Here is a 20,074-nt window from a genome sequence, read left to right on the forward strand (position 1 = left end):
GAAGTCAGTCCTCTCCCTAGGCTGGTAGAAGCTCATCCATGGCCTCCTGTGCTGTACAAGGGAATTAATTGGTGGTCAGGTTCCTGGTGCAGCATGTGAATAATTCATGTCTTGGGGACAGATTATTGAAATATCATTATTGATCATTTCCATTTTCAGTGAGTGTCACTGCTCTGTGCAGAGGTGAACTGCTGTGATGGGCTTTTTCAGCCTTTTATTTAATTTAAATTACACACCAGGAATGGAGAATCTCAAATTTAAACCAATGTGTAATGAGCTGTTTTTAAAAAAGCCTGGATATTTAGGCCCAACACCTAGCAGGAACTTGAGGGCTAAATATCCAGGTTTTTCCTGCAGTACCCACTGCAGGAGGGCAGGGGGCTTAGGGGTCCTGTGCTGGGATTTGGGCACTGTGGATTAGTGCTGGGGACCATGGATTGTGCTGAGAACCCCAGATTGTGTTAGGATGCCCAGATTAGTGCTGAGGGCCTCAAATTAGCAGTGATGACCCCAAATTAGTGTTTGGGACCCCAGAGTAGCACTGGGGACTGTGGATTACTGCTGGGAACTGCAGGTTAAAGCTGAGGATCCCAGGTTTGCTCTGAGGATCCCAGATTAACACAGACAGAGCCCCCAGGTCTGAGCAGGTTCATCTGCTGAGTGCCCATGGCCTCTTCCCAGAGCAGTTCTGGGCTCCTCCCTCCCTGTTGCATCACACCAGGCTCTCCAGGACACTGGTATGTTTGGAGCATTTCTTTGCTTTTCTTCCATTGTCTTGATTTTGTAGGAGAGGAGAAAATACCCCACAACACCCAGCATGTCCAGGCAGACACTTTTCCCTGGGCTTGGAACCACGGGGTGTTGGGTGCTCTTTACCCAGGGAAGTGGCCAGAGGACATTGTGGGGGCAATGGGGACAAAGGATGTTTAATTCACATGCTGGTGTCACCAGCTGTGCCCTCTGTGTCACCTGGGTACCCAGGGCAGGGTGTCCTGAGGGTGGGGAAGCTTCTGGCTTCTCCCCAGTGCTCTGCCCTGATTGTGGCTGCCCTTTGCAGTGGGACCTGCTGCCTTTTCACTCCTTCCTGGTACCAGGAGCCAGTTTTGCCACGGCCACACTGTCTCAAGGCACATCAGGATCCCCCAGTTGCAGCCTCAGACCTGCTGGGGGTGTGGGGGCTGCTCCCCCCTGCCTGGTGCTGTGCTGGGAGGTGACAGGGGATGTGTGTGCTTGCAGGGAGCCGGCAGAGGAGGAGGTGCAGGACCCCAAAGCACGAGCCAAAGCCAACTGGCTGAGAGCCTTCAACAAGGTCTGCATGCAGCTGCAGGAGGTGAGGACCCCTGGCCAGTGCTGGGGCACAGCCCCTTTCCACACCTGGGCAGCTCCCAGGGACATCCACAGACTCGGTGGTGCCAACAGTGGTGCCCACAACCCCATTGGCACCAAGTGGGCTGCCCCAGCGGGGCTGGGAGTGCTGAGGATCCCCCGTGTGTGCTGCATGCGTGTGCTGGTGCGTCATCCCAGGCCCTCTCCCCTCGGTTGAGTTGACAATATTTTGTTTTGTTTTTAGACTCCATCCTCCATCTTTTCTTTTTGTTTTGGCTCTGGATTCGCTCCCTGGGGTCTTGGTCCCTCTCCCCACCGCTTCTCTTTTCAGTTGTCCACCACCATGGCCCTTGCACCCGCGTCTCCCCTCCCTGCAGGGAAGGGGTGTAGCCTGCCTGCAGGTAAGCATGTGCACCTGGAACCTCCCAGCCCTGTGTGTGCCTTCCCTGTGTGTGTGTGTGTGTGTGTGTGTGCTCAGGGATTGCCCATGAAGGAGGGGTAAGGGTCTCTCTCTGCCCTTCTCCTCCAAAATAACCCCCTGCCTGCAGGGGTAGCTGGCACTGCTGGATGATCCCTGCACACACATCCTCTTCCATGTGCTCTGGCTTTTCCCTGCTCTCCTTTCCAACTGCTGTTGGTCCCTGAGGACCTGCTGAGCTTTTGTGTTGTTTCTTCACTCCCCCAAGCCCTGAATTTTCACACAGTGTAGCCATGCCCCCTGCTTTGCCAACCTCATCCCCTTTGCTGAAGCCCACCCACCTGTTCACCCAGCTCAGCCTCCTGAAGAGATTTATTCCCAGTGCTGGGAAGAGCCCCCTTGGTTTTGGAGCACACCTTTCTCTGCCCACCCTGCTCATTCTGTGAGCATTCACTGCCCTGGGGGGGCTGTCCCCATGCTGGTGGTTCTTGCTGTGCCCTGACTCTGTCCCTTGTTTTCCAGGCCCGCGGGGAAGGTGATGGAGAAAAATCCCTGTGGTTCAAAGGAGGGTGAGTACGAGGGGAAGCTGGGTACACTGCCCCCTGGGATCTCAGGCCCCCTCCTCATTAGGATGTGATTAATGAGCTTGTGTGGGGAAAGGTTGCCAGGCTGTGGGCATTCAGGGAGGCCAGTCTTTTGGAGCTGGATTTTGGGGCTGGTCAGTGCTTTTGGAGCAGCCAGCAGACAGGACATTGCTCTGTGACCCCAAGAGCTGCTGCTGAGGGGGAGAGCGAGGAGGTGAGTGGAGATGGGGATGAGGAGGGGTGGCAACTCCTGCTTCCCCTGTGGAGTGGTGTCATGGGGAATGCAGAGCCTCTCACCTGGACGGGCTGGAGGTGTCAGTCCTGTCTTGCCCTCACAGACACCCTGCCACGGACCTGGGCAGAACCTGGTAGGTTGCCTGAGAACTCTCAGATCACCCCAGAGATTTCTTTCCAGCAGGGCTGTGAAGTTCCATTCCTGCCTTGGGTTCCCTTGCAGCAAAACCTGAGGCTCACCTTCTCAGTGCTCCCCTTTGGGGTCCCAGAGAGAACCCCAGCTCTCCGGCCTCACACTGCAAAGCCAAAGCTGACTAAGCCAAATGGGCAGTTTTTCTCCTGGCTTTCACTTCATGGTTAAGCTCCATGTGGGGAAAAATCACAGTTTTTTACCAAAATCCCTTTCCCCTTAGTTTTTAGTTCAGTGATCCCTACCCTGGCTGGGGTGGTGGTGGGTTTGGGGATCCCATGGGTGGGTCCCTGGCCACACAGGAGTTGCTTTGCAGTCATATTCACCAAGTCCAAGATATTGAGAAGAAATCCTTTCCTGTGAGGGTGGTGAAGCCCTGGCACAGATTGTTCAGAGCAGCTGTGGCTGCCCCATCCCTGGAAGCATCCAAGGCAACCTGATCTAGTGGAAGGTGTCCCTGCCCTCAGCAGGGCATGGAACGAGATGGGCTTCAAGGCCCCTTCCAGCCCAAACCATGGTTCTCTCAAGTGCTGAGTGACCGTGGGGCAACAGCAGGGGGCCCCTTCGTGCCTCAGTTTCCCCTTGCCCGCTGACTTTCCTCTCTCTTGCAGGCCTGGTGGCGGGCTGATCATTATAGACAGCATGCCGGACATTCGCAAGCGAAAACCCATCCCCCTAGTTAGCGATTTGGTGAGGTTCCTCCCAAGGCACGCCCCCACAGCTGCCAGCTTTGCTCCTGCTGCCCCACCGGACTGCGCCCCGCTCCCCAGCTGCCTCTAACATGGCTTGTGTTCTCTGTTTTCTTTCCTGTGGCCTGGCTGGGCCTTCCCTGCGGCAGGGGGGCGGCTGTAAGGTTTCTGCGCTGCATTAACAGCATGCCCGACATTAAGCCTGGACGCAAATCTCTCCCTCTAGTCAGCGATCTGGTGAGCGCGGTGCGAGGGGTTAAAGAGACAGCGCCCTGGGGCTGCGGCCAGCCCCTGCCCCCAGCCCTGCCAAAGGGGGCGTCCCGCACTGCCCGGGGGGCTCCTGGCCCTCCCTGCAGTGGGGAGCTGGGCTCTCCCTACCCGAGGGTGCTTCTCTTTAACGGAGCTCTGGTCCCTACCCCAAGCATCAGCCTAAGGTTTCCCAGGGCTAAATCTGGTTTCCCATTTTTTACTGGTGCTGTATCCCTGGTCCCTTTGTGTCCCAGCTGCTGTGCCAGGCTGTCCCTGCAGCTTGGGCCACACTGGTGCTGGACAGACAGACAGACCCCTGTACCAGGGGAGGGCTGGCAATGGCTTTTCCAAGCTGCCCACACCCTGTGCTCCTGTCCCCACTGTCCCATGTATGGGGCTGGAGACCCCCGATGTGTGGGCCCCCCATGATGGGGTCCCCTCCAGTCCCTGGGCTCTATTGCCCAGAGTCACTCTGCTGGTCCCCTCCCACTCCTGATGACAAGAGACAGCAATTTTGGAAACAAAGACACCCTGTCCCCAAGAATTAGGTGCCCTTCCCCTCCTTCCCCTCTCTTTACACCTTGTCATCTCCACTGTGTGCCCTCCCTGGGGTGCCACCCTCCTGTTCCCAACCTGTGTCCCCACATTCCCCCATCCCCTTGCTGTGCCCAACTTGGTGCCCCACCCCAGCCCTCTTGGGCAGCTGCTGATGCTTCTGCACTGTGCTGTGTTGGTGTTTTGGGGGTGGGGGTGGTGGGGTGGGCAGTGTGTGGGGTTTGGGGGTTCTGCTGCCTTTCCCTGCTGGGATTTGCAGGCTGCAGCCAGTGCTGTGGTTTGGGGACACAGTGCCCCCCACCACGGACTGCTCAGTGCTGGATGAGGGGTAGTTCCCCCAACTCCCACTGGTTCTGGCAGGGAAGGGGCTCTCCTGGGAAGGGTTTGCACTAATGGCTTCTTGTTCCCCCCTCGCTGGCCCTGGCTGCCCACAGGCCATGGTAAGTGCCCCCCACCCATCTCCCAGGGGTCTCAGACACGTGGGGAAAGGCTCTGCCCCACTGGAGCTGAACTGGGAATGTCACAGGCTGCTGCCCTGGTTCCAGTCCCACTGCACAGCAGTGGGTGCTGGGCTGTCCCCACTGCCCCCCATGCAGCCAGGACCCTTATCTATCTGGGTTTGGGGTGTAGGAGGGAGCTCTCATGGTCTGCTGGATCTGGGAACTCTCTTTCTTTCCCACAGTCCCTGGTCCAGTCCAGGAAAGCGGGAATCACATCCGCGCTGGCCTCGAGCACCTTGAACAACGAGGAGCTGGTAAGTGCTGGGGTGGGCTGGGCTGGGGATGGTGGGTGTTGAAGTGAGGGGAGAACGACTAATCTTTTGATGCATCGAACTCGATTTATTGATCGATCAGTCAGCTTAAATAATAGTGTTAACGAACTTCATGTATATTCTAAAATACAAGTTTATGATAGGCTAACAGAGAAAACTCTAACCACACCTTTTGTTTTACTATACTGTTGATTGTTTACACAAAATAAAACTAGTGTTCTCACTGTGATATGAATGATTCTCAAAACTTCTACATCTGTTCTCAGAGTGCTATCTTTTCTCAGAGAGAGTGTTACATTTGTTATGGGAAGACTGCTTGAGAACTTTACTGTTTATACAATGATGCCTCAGAGAGTCTAATTGTTTATAGAAATCAGGCTGAGAACTGCTTTAGAACTGCTTTGCAACTACCTTTTACTTTTCTCTCAATTGTATGGCTTCATGGCCTTTTTCTTTAAGCCATGCTTGAACTAAACTCCCGACAGGTGGGGAGGGGGACACTGAGCATGGGGGCCCAGGCCAGCAGTGGAGGTGCAGAGTCTGTGCCCCACCAGCATCCTCTGGTGATTCTTGAGCATCTGGGGTGCTCACGGCAGCACCCGGGGATAGAATCATGGGATCATTAGGGTTGGAAAGGACCAAAGGATCATCAAGTCTGACTGTCAGCCCAGCACCACCAGCATGAAATCAATGTCCCCAAGTGCATCCTCTGCCCCGCTTCAGCGTTTCTCCCCCTCTCTCCCCTGTCCCTGCACAGAAAAACCATGTTTACAAGAAGACCCTGCAAGCCTTAGTGTACCCCATCTCCTGCACAACGCCCCACAACTTCGAGGTGTGGACGGCCACCACGCCCACGTACTGCTACGAGTGTGAGGGGCTGCTGTGGGGCATTGCCCGCCAGGGCATGCGCTGCGCCGAGTGCGGCGTCAAGTGCCACGAGAAGTGCCAGGACCTGCTCAACGCCGACTGCCTGCAGAGTAAGGACCCGGGGCCCACTGCCTTGTCCCTTCTCACCTTGCAGAGGGAGGAGGGAGCAACCCAGAGAGCTCCACTCCTGACCTGGGCATGGGAGGAGTGGTGGGCAGAGCAGACTCATCCTGGGCAGAGGGTAGAACCCTCCAGTTTGGATTAATTCATGCATGGAATTGTAGAATTGTGGAATTGTTAAAGCTGGAAAGGACCTTTAAGATTATCAGGTGCAACCATCAGCTCAGCACCCTGTGGTCACCACTAGACAGTGTCCTCAAGTGCCACATGTTTTTTGCACACTTCCAGTGGTGACTCCACCACTTCCTGCGCAGCCTGGCCCAGGGCTGGACAGCACTTTTGAGGAAGAAGTTTCCCCTGATACCCAACATAAACCTTCCCTGGTGCAACTTGAGGCCATTTCCTCCTGTCCCTGTCCCCAAGCCCACCATGCCAACCTGTGAGATCTCTTGTCTCTCTCCTGGGCACCACTAGCCCCCCAGCCCATCTCTCCCATGCCTGTCCTCTCCCAGGAGCAGCAGAGAAGAGCTCCAAGCATGGGGCAGAGGACCGGACCCAGAACATCATCATGGTGCTCAAGGACCGCATGAAGATCCGGGAGCGCAACAAACCAGAGATATTTGAGCTGATCCAGGAGGTGTTTGGGGTCAACAAGACCACACACACACAGCAGATGAAGGCAGTCAAGCAGAGTGTCCTGGATGGCACCTCCAAGTGGTCAGCCAAGATCAGCATCACAGGTAGGCAGCTGGTTAGCCTTGGGGACCATGGGAATGTCCCCACTGCCCAACCCCTCATTCTGCCAGGCAGCTTCAGCCCCTGGGGGGACACAGGATCCTGTTTTGGGGATTTTCATGTGGCTGTGGCACTGACTTCTCTCTGTCTGTTCTCTCTGCCATGCTGTGCTGTGTTGCAGTGGTGTGTGCCCAGGGCCTGCAAGCAAAGGATAAGACAGGTTCCAGTGACCCCTATGTCACTGTCCAGGTTGGAAAGACCAAAAAAAGGACTAAAACTATCTACGGCAACCTCAACCCAGTCTGGGAGGAGAATTTCCATTTGTAAGTTCACCCCCGATCTCCCAACTCCCCTCTCTGGCCACTCGTGGTTGTGCCAGGCTGTGCTGGCTCTTGTCTTGTCCCAGTAGGGTGGGGGGAGCCAGCTGGGCCTCATCCTGCCCCCACTGAGGTGCTGGGGTCCCTTGGGGTTCTGTTTTGTGCCGTGAGGGTGTGACTCCAGAGCTGCTGGGAGGGGATTGGTGCCCCCACATCTGCTCTCTTCCCCAGTTCCTGCTTTGTGCTAGTCCCTTTTGTTTAGGGGAGCAGTGATGGGGAGTGGCTGGAAGGGTTTCACTGCTCACGCTGGGGCCTTTGTCACCTCTCCAGCGAGTGCCACAACTCCTCTGACCGCATCAAGGTCCGTGTGTGGGACGAGGATGATGACATCAAGTCCCGCGTCAAGCAGCGCTTCAAGAGGGAATCCGACGACTTCCTGGGCCAGACCATCATCGAGGTCCGGACCCTGAGCGGGGAGATGGACGTCTGGTACAACCTTGGTGAGCAGCACAGCCTGGGGCCCTGGCCTGGGCTCAGGGGTGCCACGTCCTGCTCAGCCTGGGACCCTGGCACTGGGATCAGGGGTGCCACAATCCTGCTCAGCCTGGGACCCTGGCACTGGGCTCAGGGGTGCCACGTCCTGCTCAGCCTGGGACCCTGGCACTGGGATCAGGGGTGCCACAATCCTGCTCAGCCTGGGACCCTGGCACTGGGATCAGGGGTGCCACGTCCTGCTCAGCCTGGGACCCTGGCACTGGGATCAGGGGTGCCACAATCCTGCTCAGCCTGGGACCCTGGCACTGGGCTCAGGGGTGCCACATCCTGCTCAGCCTGGGACCCTGGCACTGGGATCAGGGGTGCCATGTCCTGCTCAGGCTGGGACCCTGGCACTGGGATCAGGGGTGCCACAGCCTGCTCAGCCTGGGACCCTGGCACTGGGCTCAGGGGTGCCACGTCCTGCTCAGCCTGGGACCCTGGCCTGGGATCAGGGCTGCCACATCCTGCTCAGCCTGGGACCCTGGCACTGGGATCAGGGGTGCCACATCCTGCTCAGCCTGGGACCCTGGCACTGGGATCAGGGGTGCCACGTCCTGCTCAGCCTGGGACCCTGGCCCTGGGCTCCAAGGGGGAAGTGCTGCCAACCATAGGCTGAAGGTTATTGCAGCAGGGTTTGCGCTTAGAAACATTTAATATCAAAAGCCATCAGGATAAAGTGTTCTCCCAGAGTCATTTTCAGAACCCTGTACTACCCAGGAGGTTCTAGAACACCAGCCTCCTGCAGAAGGGAACTGAGGCACAGAAAGGCCATGTCTCTAGCAGCTGGAATGTGGCCAAATCACAACCCCAGCCTGGCTGCACACCCTGCTGGGTGTCCCCTCAGCCCTAGCCCTATGCCACAGCACTGTGCCCTTCTTTGGGGCACCTCAGCCCTAGCCCTATGCCACAGCACTGTGCCCTTCTTTGGGGCTGGCAGTGAGCAGGGCTGCCCCAGGGAAGCCTCACACCCTTCCCTCTCCCTGCACCCACAGACAAGCGCACAGACAAGTCTGCAGTGTCAGGAGCCATCCGGCTGCACATCAGCGTGGAGATCAAGGGCGAGGAGAAGGTGGCTCCCTACCATGTCCAGTACACCTGCCTGCATGAGGTGAGCAGCCCAGACAGGCACAGGGGGCACAGCCCCCTCCCCAGCAGTGCCACCCTGCCACCACCTGCCCTGGGGAGCTGACAGGACGCATTTGTACCTCCAGAACCTGTTTCACTTTGTGACGGATTTGCAAAACAACGGCGTGGTGAAGATCCCCGACGCCAAGGGGGACGATGCGTGGAAGGTTTACTTTGATGAGACAGCACAGGAGATCGTGGATGAGTTTGCCATGCGCTATGGGGTGGAGTCCATCTACCAGGCCATGACGTGAGTCCTGTGCCCCCATCTGGTTCAGAGGGGCTGCACACATCCCTCAGGTGCAGGGTTACTGTCCCCATCTTCCTCTTCTGCTGCCATTGGCACTCACATCCCTGCCATGGGTGCAGACTGGCCCCAAGCCTGTGCACCCATCCTTCCCCTTCCCAACGCACTCTGGCACAGCCTCATCTCAAGTCCTGTGTCCAGTTTGGTCACCACAAGATCAGAAGGACCCAAAGCTGTTGGAGAGTGCCCAGAGGAGGCACACGGAGCTGGGGAAGGGCTGAGGAGCAGCTGAGGGCACTTGGCTCGTTCAGCTGCAGCCCAGGAGACTGAGGGGAGGCTCCTCAGGGGCTGCAGCTCCTCCCCAGGGCAGGCACAGGGGCAGGGGCTGAGCTCTGCTCTGGCACAGGGACAGGAGCCCAGCAAGGGCTGCAGCTGTGCCAGGCCTTGGCATGGAGCTCAGGGCAAGGTTCTGCCCCCCGAGGCTGCTGGGCACTGCCCAGGCTGCCCAGGGAATGGTGCCAAGGCTGCCAGAGCTGCAGGAGCTCCCAGGGCTGCTCAGGGTGGAGTTGTTTGGGTGCCTGGGCAGGGACAGGGGCTGGATCAATGATCCCTGAGGGTCCCTTCCAATTTGGGATGCTCTGGGATTCAATGACTTATGCATCACAAACCCTGCATCCCCTCCCATGACCACCTCTCTCCGTAGGCATTTTGCCTGCCTCTCCTCCAAGTACATGTGCCCCGGGGTGCCGGCGGTGATGAGCACCCTGCTGGCCAACATCAACGCCTACTACGCTCACACCACGTCCTCCAGCAATGCCAACGCCTCCTCCGACCGATTCGCAGCCTCCAATTTCGGTGTAAGTCCCATGGTAAGTAAGCGCTCTTTTCTTCTCTCCTTTTTCTGGGAGGGGGTGAGGGGCTCAGGAAGCAAAACGAGCTGTGCAAAACACCCCACTCCAAACTGCAGCCAGGCAGCAGTGGGGTCAGCCCCTGCTTGCCCCAAAAGTCATCCCGCTCCTGTACTTCAGGAAGGAAAAGGGCCACCACCTTCCCAGGAGAAGGGCTAAATCTGCTCCCTTATTTATTATGGGAGCCTGAGCAAATTGGGTGGCAGCGTGCCAGGAGGAGGGGGCACCTTGGTGGCAAAATCAGAAGCATGTGGCCATGACCCACACCTGCACTTCCTGGGGGGTCTTGCACAGCCTCGTGTGCTTTGGGGGTCCCCAGCCCTCTGCAAACTCAGCCAGTTGTGCCAGCACCACTGGGTGCCAAGGGGGCGAGTTTGTGGCAGGGCTGGGTGCCCCTCGGGGACGTGGGCGAGGAGGGGCTGAGCCCTCACCTGGGCTCCCCCAGTGCCATCCCAGAAGCAGGAAATGGTCGCTCTGGGTGTGCATGGGGCTGCCAGGGTCAGTGCCCAGCCCCAGGCACAGCAAGGTGCTGGGTATAGCCAGGGGCACAGCCAGGGCCGAGCACAGCTCCACATCACGCAGCTTGGCTCCCCTGGCCGTTCTGGTGCAGGGGGAGTGAGCTGTGCCTGGGATCACGCAGCAGGAGGAAACCAAAACCAGCCTTTTCTCTAACATGGAGGATTTTAAAAACTTATCTCTTTCTCTTTTTTAGAGAGCCTAAGGTTGGGTGCTAAAGTGCCTGGCCATGTCGTGTCAAGTGTTAGAGTGCTGCAGCCGCTCCTGGGTGTGGGGACGCCCCAGGGCCCGGCTGGGCCAACCCCGCCGGCGCCGGAGGTTTGCGGTGCCAGCACAGGCTGTGGCCATGGCTGAGCCATGGAATCACTGCCCTTCCCACCCCTGTGCTCTTGTCCAGGACTCTGCAGAGCCCTGTGGGTCAGCCCTGACCCGTACAGCCAGTGCTGAGTGGGAGCCCAGGGCTCTCATGGCAGGCACACATGGCTGTCCAGAGCCTCTCCACCCACAGGAACGCAAAGGGAAATGCTCCCCAACAATGTTTTGGGGCCAATAATGGGAAGAAATTCTTCCCTGTGAGGGAGTGAGGACTGAGGTTGACCTGAGAGCAGCTCAGTGGCTGTCTCATCCCTGGAAGTGTTCAAGACTAGATTGGACAGGGCATGGAGCGACCTGGGATAGTGGAAGGTGTCCTTGCCCATGGCAGGGAATGGGACAAGGTGGTCCTTAAGGTCCCTTCCAACCCAAACCAGTCTGGGACTTTATCATGAGTTGCTTTACCATCAGCTGTGACCCCTGATCCAATCCACAACCCAAGATGGAATTTGCATCCTTCTGCCCTGTGCTCCCTGGGTGAGAGCTGGGCTGAGCTGAACTACAGCCCCTCAGCCCCACTGCAGACCCCCCCACACGGGGTGTTCCCTGCCCATGTCCCTTGATGCAGCCCAGTGGGGTGAGTGAGGAGTCATGGAAATGTCCAGCTCCTGGGGCCATCCTCAAGATGGACAATCACTGTACATCCTTTTTCCTGAGCTCTTGCAAAGCCCCAATTGAGGGGCATGCTGATCCTGCAGCCCCTCTCCCAACTCTTGTCCTGAGCCCAGGCTCAGAGATGTTCCAGTGGGCAGACACAGCAGCCTGTCAGCCTCCCAGCAATGAGGGGACACGTGGTGTCACCTCTCCATCCTGAACCTCAACCTGGCATGGCCACATGTGCCCCAGGAGCTGCTGAGGGCTTTGAGTGAGCCCCAGCCACCAGCAAGGAGGTGCTCTTCTCTGCAGGCATGTCCTGCCCATTGAGGGCTCAGAAAGAAGGCAGGAAGGAAGGGAAGGGAAGGGAAGGGAAGGGAAGGGAAGGGAAGGGAAGGAGGGAAGGGAAGGGAAGGGAAGGGAAGGGAAGGGAAGGGAAGGGAAGGGAAGGGAAGGGAAGGGAAGGGAAGGGGAAAGGAAAGGGGAAAGGAAAGGGGAAAGGAAAGGGGAAAGGAAAGGGGAAAGGAAGGGGAAAGGAAAGGGGAAAGGAAAGGGGAAGGAAAGGGGAAAGGAAAGGGGAAAGGAAAGGGAAAGGAAAGGGGAAAGGAAAGGGGAAAGGAAAGGGGAAAGGAAAGGGGGAAAGGAAAGGGAAAGGAAAGGGGAAAGGAAAGGGGAAAGGAAAGGAAAGGGGAAAGGAAGGAAGGGGAAAGGAAGGAAAGGGGAAAGGGAAAGGGGAAAGGAAAGGGGAAAGGAAAGGAAGGGGGAAAGGAAGGAAAGGGGAAAGGAAAGGAAAGGGGAAAGGAAAGGAAAGGAAGGGAAAGGAAAGGGGAAGGAAAGGAAAGGGAAAGGGAAAGGGAAAGGGGAAAGGAAAGGGGAAAGGAAGGAAAGGGGAAAGGAAAGGAAAGGGGAAAGGAAAGGAAAGGGGAAAGGAAAGGAAAGGGGAAAGGAAAGGAAAGGGGAAAGGAAAGGAAAGGGGAAAGGAAAGGAAAGGGGAAAGGAAAGGAAAGGGGAAAGGAAAGGAAAGGGGAAAGGAAAGGAAAAGGGGGAAAGGAAAGGAAGGGGAAAGGAAAGGAAAGGGGAGAAAAGGAAAGGGGAAAGGAAAGGAAAGGGGAAGAAAGGAAAGGAGGAAAGGAAAGAAAGGAAAGGAAAGGAAGAAGGAAAGGAAAGGAAAGGAAAGGAAAGGAAAGAAGGAAAAGGAAAGGAAAGGAAAGGAAAGGAAAGGAAAGGAAAGGAAAGGAAAGGAAAAAGGAAAGGAAAGGAAAGGGGAAAGGAAAGGAAAGGGGAAAGGAAAGGAAAAAGGAAAGGAAAGGAAAGGGGAAAGGAAAGGAAAGGGAAAGGAAAGGAAAAAGGAAAGGATGAGTAAGGGCTGAGCTGAGAGCAGAGAGCAGAGGGTGGGGGGTCAGTCCTGCCCCTTTGCCCTGCTCACCTGCCCCTGGGTGTCTCTCCACAGAAAGATCGCTTTGTCAAGCTCCTGGATCAGCTGCACAACTCCCTGCGCATCGACCTCTCCATGTACCGGGTAAGGTGCCTGCCCTGCCCTCGGTATCCCCACCTGAAGCACCAGGTGGCTGCTCCCTCACCTCCCTTGTGAATTTGGAGGGCAACTCCCCTCTTTCCCTTCCAGAACAACTTCCCTGCCAGCAGCCCCGAACGGCTGCAGGACCTGAAGTCCACAGTGGATTTGCTGACCAGCATCACCTTCTTTCGGATGAAGGTACAGCTGGGGCCCTGCTCTCCCTGTCCCTCAGGGATCTGACTCCCTTTGGCCCTGGTTCTCTGGGGTTGGGGTTGTGCTGGCCTGGTTCTCTGTGGTGCTCCTGGGTGAGGTCTGGGGGTGCTCCAAACACCATGCCCACTCTGCACACCAGGTCCAGAGCTGCAGAGCCCCCCACGAGCCAGCCAGGTGGTGAAGGGACTGTGTGAAGGCCTGTCTCAACTCCACCTACGAGTACATCTTCAACAACTGCCACGAGCTCTACAGCCGCGAGTACCAGACAGACCCGGTGTGTGGGCAGGGGGGTGCTGGGCACTGACCTCCCCATCCTGTGCCCTTCTCCTTTATTCATGCTCCTGCTCCCTCTCCAGAGTGCTCAGTCCTGTGCAGAATCATCCCACGAGTTTGAGCTGTGGGGTGAGATCAGGACAGACAAGAGGGGGTTGCATGGGGCCTCCAGGGGATTCCCTCCTGCTCCCTTGTTAACCCCAACACAAAGTTGAGCCCTGCACTGGGGTGACCAAATTTTCCACTGTGTCCCTGCCCCCTCCAGACAAGAAAGGCGAGGTTGCCCCCCGAGGAGCAGGGCCCCAGCATCAAAAACCTGGATTTCTGGTCAAAGCTCATCACCCTGATTGTCTCCATTATTGAGGAAGACAAGAACTCCTACACACCCTGCCTGAACCAGTGAGTAGGTGCTGGGGAAGGGGACAGTGCTGTGCCCACAGAGGGTAACCCACATGGAGGCAGTAGGATCTTGAGGCCTTTGGAAGGTGGTTATAACATCCATTCTACAGATGGGAAAGCTGAGGCTGCTGGGAGGTGTGTGAGGGATATCTGTCCACGTGGAGGGCCCATTCACTCTGTGTTCATGGCCTTGAGCTGTGCTGGGGAGGTTCAGGTTGAACATCAGGAAGAATTCATGGAAGGGGTGGTCAGGCATTGGCTGGGGCTGCCCAGGGAGCTTTGGAGTCCCTACCCCTGGAGGTGTCCAAGGAAGGCCTGGATCTGGCACTCAGTGCTCTGGGCTGGGTGGCAAGGGGGGGATCATTCACAGGTTGGACTCGATGGCCTTGGAGGTCTTTTGCACCCTAAACAATTCTGTGGTTCACACTGTCCCCCCTCACCCCAGGTTCCCCCAGGAACTGAACGTGGGGAAGATCAGCGCTGAGGTGATGTGGAACCTCTTTGCTCAGGACATGAAGTATGCCATGGAGGGTGAGTCCCACCTGCCACCCTGAGCCAGAGAGGGGGGGAACCAGGCAGGAGCTGCCCTCAGCTTCCACCTCCCCTGTTCCCTGGGCAAACCCATTTCCTCTCCTCACCAACACCATGCACAGCTTCCCCCCCTCCTCACCTTTTCACCCTGGAGCTGCCCCTGGGGGGGGCCACAGCCCAGATTTGGGACTCAGAGTGAGCCCCAGGCCCTTTCCCCCGTGCAGAGCACGAGAAGCACCGCCTGTGCAAGAGCGCAGACTACATGAACCTGCACTTCAAGGTGAAGTGGCTGTACAACGAGTACGTCACCGAGCTGCCCTCCTTCAAGAGCCGCGTGCCCGAGTAACCCCGCGTGAGTGCAGCCTGGGCCGGGGAGGGCACTGCCAACCACCAGGGCTGCTGCCCTCACCACGGCTGTTGTCCCTCTTGCAGCTGGTTCGAGCCCTTTGTCATCCAGTGGCTGGATGAGAATGAAGAGGTGTCACGGGATTTCCTGCCGGAGCCCTGGAGCGGGACAAGAAGGATGGGGTATGAGCAGGGCTAGGGGAGCAGCCTCACAGGAGAGGGGCTTGTCCCTTGATGCCCAGGATGTCCTGGCTGGGGCCAAAATGTCCCCCCTGACACCCTGCTGACACCTTGTCTCACTCCTACAGTTCCAGCAGACCTCGGAGCACGCGCTCTTCTCCTGCTCCGTGGTGGACGTTTTCTCCCAGCTCAACCAGAGCTTTGAGATCATCAAGAAGCTGGAATGCCCTGACCCCCAGATTGTGGGGCACTACATGAGACGGTTTGCCAAGGTGGGCACCACCCCTGGCACCCCAGTGCCAGCCCTGCCTGGGGCTCCTGGGCTCCGTGTGCAATATGCTACCAGCACACCCTGGAACACTCCCAGCTCTGCTAGCACAGGATATTAGTTAATTAATTATGAGATAATTGATAAGTTATTTGCTTAATTAATACAGATTAATTAAAACTGGCTTGCTGCAATATAGGAAAGAGTTACATGCAGGCTTGGTGGCTGTTCCCTTGCAGCTGTGCTGCAGCAGCCCATGGAGACCAGTTGTGCTGGATCTGGCTTCCAGTGGCTGTGCCCATGTGGCTCCTGGTGCATGAACATGAGCCAGGTGTGCCCAGGTGGGCAAGGAGGCCAATGGCACCTGGGCTGTGCTAGCAGTGGTGTGCCCAGCAGGACCAGAGCAGTGACTGCCTCCCTGTGCTGGGCACTGCTGAGCCCCCACCTCAAATCCTGGGGTCACTTTGGGGTGCCTCATGACAAGAAGGACATTGAAGGGCTGGAGTGTGTCCAGAGAAGGGAACAGAGATGGGATGGATCTGGAGCACCAGAAAAGGCTGAGGGTGCTGGGGAGGCTCAGGAAGGACCTTATGGCTCTGCACAACTCCCTGACAGGAGGGGACAGCTGGAGGGATTGGGCTCTGCACCCAGGGAACAGGGACAGGAAGAGAGGAAATGGCCACAAGTTGTGCCAGGGGAAATTTGGGTTGGATGTTGGTAAAATTTCTTCACTGAAAGGTTTGTCCAACCCTGGCACAGGCTGCCCAGGGCAGCAGTGAAGTCCTCATCCTTGGAAGTGTTTAAAAAACATGTGGATGTGGCACTTGAGGGATATGGTTTAGTGGCGAACATGGTGGTGGTGCTGAGGTGATGGTTGGACTTCAATTTATAGGGCTTTTCCAACCTTAATGATTCCATGATTCTGTGATCCATGAGGCCAGAGGGTCTGGGACTCCTGTATATGTCCAGATAGGAGGTTGTTTCACTGCTGTTGCACTCATGGTTTCCTTCTCTCCCTCCTCACCCTTTGCTGTCTGGGTGTCTTCCTTGGTGCCCTGTTTGGCTGCAGACCATCAGCAATGTGCTGCTCCAGTACGCTGAGATCATATCCAAGGATTTTGCCTCCTACTGCTCCAAGGAGAAGGAGAAAGTGGTGATGTATCTCCCCTTTTGGTGTCCCCACATGTCACCTCAACCCCAGGGTGGGTCAGTCCCTTCCTGATGGCAGTTCCTGACACGCTGCCAGGGTGGCTTCTGTGCCATCCCTGTCCTCATGTCCCCCAGTGCAAGATGGGAGGGTTCTGGGGCTGTGGGCAGCTGTCCCAGCCATATTTATTGGTGCTGACCCCCCTCTCCATCCCACCCCTCCAGCCCTGCATCCTGATGAACAACATCCAGCAGCTCCGTGTCCAGCTTGAGAAGGATGTTTGAAGCCATGGGTGGGAAGGATGTGAGTATGGGGGGGGTTCCTGGGGGGAGCCCTGTGGGGGTTGGATCATTCCCTTCCCCCCTGAGGTAGCCCCTTGCCCAGTTCCCCAGTGCTGGGAGCAGACCCTTCCTCACTCCTGTGTGGGGTCACACTGTTCCACCCCATGGCACCCTGCTCTCCCACCATATCAGACTGGGCTTCACCCTGCCCAGGGATGCATTTGGGGTGCAGAAACTTCCCTGAGGGCTGGTTCAGGAGCTCTGTCAGCGTCAACAACCTGTTCCTCCTGCAGCTGGACACAGAAGCCAGTGATATCCTCAAGGAGCTGCAGGTGAAGCTTAACAACGTCCCTGGATGATCTGAGCCGAGTGTTTGCCACCAGGTACAGCTGGGTGAGGGGGCAGTGGGCAGAGCAGAGCTCTGGGGGTCCAGAAGCTGTGTCCAGGGGCTCTGGGGGGCTATGCTGAGCTGCCTGTGTGTCGTGGTGCCCAGTTTCCAGCCCCACATCGAGGAGTGTGTGAAGGCAGATGGGTGACATCCTGAGCCAGGTGAAGGGCACCGGCAACGTCCCCGCCAGCACCTGCAGCAGCGTGGCGCAGGACGCCGACAACGTCCTGCAGCCCATCATGGACCTGCTGGACAGCAAGTGAGTGTGGGGGCAGCTGGGACCCCCACCCTGCCCCTCCTGGCCTTGCCAGGCAGTGTGGGGGACCTGCAGAGTCAGGGTGACACGGGAGGGTGACATGGGAGGGTGACACGTGGCATCTCCTCCGCAGCCTGACGCTCTTTGCCAAGATCTGCGAGAAGACGGTGCTGAAGCGGGTGCTGAAGGAGCTCTGGAAGCTGGTGATGAACACCATGGAGAAGACCATCGTGCTGCCCCCTCTCACAGACCAGACGGTGAGTGATGGGCAGAGGGACCAGGGGCCCTGGGACACAGGTGACTGACTGGGGCAGTGTGGGACATGGCTGGCCAGGTGCCCTCGTGGCATATGTGGTGAGGGTGGGGACTTCTCTGATGTCCCCAAACCTGTGTCCAGCTCCTGGCCAGGGAAAGGATGGAAGAGAGAACAGGTCATCCTTGCTCCAGAACCTTCTTGGGTTGGCTTTGGCAAAGGACCTTCCTGCCACCTCCCTTGTGGCATCAAGAGGGGACACTGGCCCTTTCTTATCCATCCTTCCCTCAGAGCTGGGACAGCATCCCACACCACACTGATCCACACTGGCTGTGGGTGTGCTCCCTGTGCCAGGAGGTGAATCCAGGGGCTCCTGGAGTGTGGGGAGACTCTGCTGTTTGCCTTGCTGAGGGCTGGGGGTTTCCTGAGGATGGGGGGGACATATTCCCCAGCAGGGCTGAGCTGTCCCTTGCTCCTGGGGGGTTTGGGAAAGCACAGCAAACCCAGGGAATGATCACTCTCTGAGGCTCCATGTCACATTGCTGTTTGCCTGCCCCCCTGCACCTGAAGCTTCCTGAGGTGGTTTCCTTTGAAGTCAGGCAGGAAAGGGTGACACTGAGGGCTCTCAACCAGCCACACACCTGTCAGTCTTTGGTGGCTTTTGTCACCGTTACAAGGCTGTTCTTTGGAGTTTCTGGAGCTGTCAGCCTTTATGTCACCTTCCTGGGGACTGTGGAGCTCCTGTGCTGTGTCTGTGAGGGACAGCACAGTGGTGAGATGTCAGCCCTCAGTGGTGCCACCTCACTGTCACCGTGTCACCGCCCTGAGCCTGGCTCAGCTCAGCCCCATGTCACTTCTGACTGGGCTCCTTGCCAAAGGTGGCCAAATCTCATAGGGATGCTGGTGCCACTGAGTCCCAGTCCCCATCCCAGTGTCCATCCCAGTGTCCATCCCAGTCCCCATCCCAGTCCCAGTCCCCCATCCCAGTCCCCATCCCAGTCCCAGTCCCCATCCCAGTCCCCATCCCAGTCTCTTTGCAGCCAGGCTGTGCAGACAGTGGGGTCTGTGCCAGGGCAGAGGGGGCAGCAGGGACATGTGGCTGTGTTGGGTGATTTTCCTGAGGGCACACAGTCCCTGGGGAAAGCCGTGCTGGGACTGGTTCCTCGGGCAGGGGACATCCTGCCCAGTGTCCCTGGTGCCAGCCCACAGGGTGGCAGGACAGGTTGGTGGTTTGGGGGCAAGTGTTGACTGGGGACCCTGGAACTGAGCTCCCCTGGGGCAAAGCTCCCCACCAGAGTCAGGAGGGGCTGGGCAGGTGAGGCTGGGGCTCCTTGGGGCCTGAGGTGCAGTGGCCGGGCAGGGACACTCAGTGACACTCAGTGACACTCAGTGACACTCAGTGACACTCAGGACACTCAGTGACACTCAGGGACACTCAGCGCTGCGGCCCTGCCGGGGTGGGGGGCAGCAGGGCTGGCGCTGGGGAGGATGAGGAGGCGGGGGCCGGCACTCACGTCACGGTTGTTCTCTCCAATTGCTTCCTCTCGCCTCTCAATGGCAGATGATTGTAAGTACGGCAGCTCCCTGTCTGTCTGTCTGTCTGTCCGCTCTGTGTCGGTCCCTGGCCTCGCCGGTTCTTGTCTTGTGTGGCTGCCCGTGCCCTGCCCACGCCCTCCTTCGGCTCCTGGTCCGGCTCCTGGTCCCTGCCCCTGCCTGGCCCTGGCACTGGCTGGCACACGCCAGCCCCTCGGGGATGGGGTGGGTGGAGAGGCCTCGGGCAGGCTGGCGGTGCCGGGATGTGGGGAGGGACGGGGGCAGTGATGGGGTGGGAGGGGACGGCGGTGGCAGTTGCCATCGGTGCCATGTCATGGGGGAGTGCCAGACCCGGGCTCCGTGCTGAGGGGCAGCAAATACCGCGGGAGGCACCAGCCTCAATCGGGGCTGCCCGTCCTTCCCCTCGTGCCTCAGTTTCCCCGCGAGGCCCTGGCTGGGTCTGGCTGTGCTGGGGGTGAGGGCGGAGGTTTTCCCAGCCAGGAGGAGGAGGAGGAGTCTCTGGGGACGGGCGGTTCCCTGGCCCCGTGCTCGGTGTTGGGCAGGCTGCTGGCACGAGTCGTGAGGCTCCTCCTGGTCGGGGTGTGACCCTGGGAACCCGGACTGCTGGTTCCCTTCTCGGCATCGCTACTGGGTCCTTGCATGGCTTTGACTGAGCAGTTTCCTTCTGTCCTCTTCTGACCAGTCTGTGGCTGTGGGGTTATGCCCCTGGGGGCAAGGGAAGGGCAATTTACCCCCCCAGTCCTGTCCCCACCCCTGTTGTGACCCAGGCACCTGTGCAGGAACAGCAGTGGGAGCCGGCTGCTGGAGTGCTGATGCCAATCCTGCAGGGACAAACACTTCTCTGCTGTCCCCCAACACCTTTTGTGTCCCACAGCAGCATTTGGGGAAGCCTTGGGGGCAGCCTGGCGCTGAGTGTCCCCTCAGATCTCATGGGGACCTCGTGGGAGCCCCATGTCCCAGCTTTGCTGAGGCTCTGGGGGCCAGAGCAGTGTCAGCTCTCTTGTTCACCCATCACCCTGTGCCAGGCCCAGAACCCCTCCTGCAGCCCTATTCTGGCTGTACCTGTGCTGCTTGTTCCTTCTGAGGCTTCCAGCCAGCTGACTCTGTGCTCCCCA

General features: G+C 58.0%; 2 protein-coding genes across 2 annotated transcripts in view; both read left to right on the plus strand.

The window, feature by feature from the left end:
* The window catches only part of LOC134420631 (protein unc-13 homolog A-like), a 45,022-nt gene that overhangs the window by 11,649 nt on the left and 13,299 nt on the right, over positions 1-20,074 (plus strand). Inside the window, 22 exon segments of the mRNA XM_063160823.1 lie at positions 1,237-1,330; positions 2,267-2,313; positions 3,364-3,442; positions 4,928-4,999; positions 5,775-5,994; positions 6,517-6,744; positions 6,921-7,062; positions 7,387-7,556; positions 8,586-8,701; positions 8,805-8,968; positions 9,669-9,834; positions 12,806-12,874; positions 12,980-13,094; positions 13,224-13,267; positions 13,269-13,358; positions 13,623-13,756; positions 14,202-14,287; positions 14,512-14,632; positions 14,714-14,781; positions 14,784-14,815; positions 14,941-15,084; positions 16,150-16,233. Coding sequence (XP_063016893.1) covers positions 1,237-1,330; positions 2,267-2,313; positions 3,364-3,442; positions 4,928-4,999; positions 5,775-5,994; positions 6,517-6,744; positions 6,921-7,062; positions 7,387-7,556; positions 8,586-8,701; positions 8,805-8,968; positions 9,669-9,834; positions 12,806-12,874; positions 12,980-13,094; positions 13,224-13,267; positions 13,269-13,358; positions 13,623-13,756; positions 14,202-14,287; positions 14,512-14,632; positions 14,714-14,781; positions 14,784-14,815; positions 14,941-15,084; positions 16,150-16,233 — 2,485 coding nt within the window.
* On the plus strand, positions 16,802-17,580 carry LOC134420629 (protein unc-13 homolog A-like). The gene is made up of 3 exons (XM_063160822.1): positions 16,802-16,891; positions 17,002-17,155; positions 17,286-17,580. The coding sequence occupies exons 2-3, from the start codon at positions 17,037-17,039 to the stop codon at positions 17,455-17,457; spliced, it is 291 nt and encodes a 96-aa protein (XP_063016892.1). The 5' UTR covers positions 16,802-16,891; positions 17,002-17,036; the 3' UTR covers positions 17,458-17,580.

The sequence above is a fragment of the Melospiza melodia genome, chromosome 7, assembly GCF_035770615.1.
Source record: "Melospiza melodia melodia isolate bMelMel2 chromosome 7, bMelMel2.pri, whole genome shotgun sequence".
Lineage (NCBI taxonomy): Eukaryota > Metazoa > Chordata > Aves > Passeriformes > Passerellidae > Melospiza > Melospiza melodia.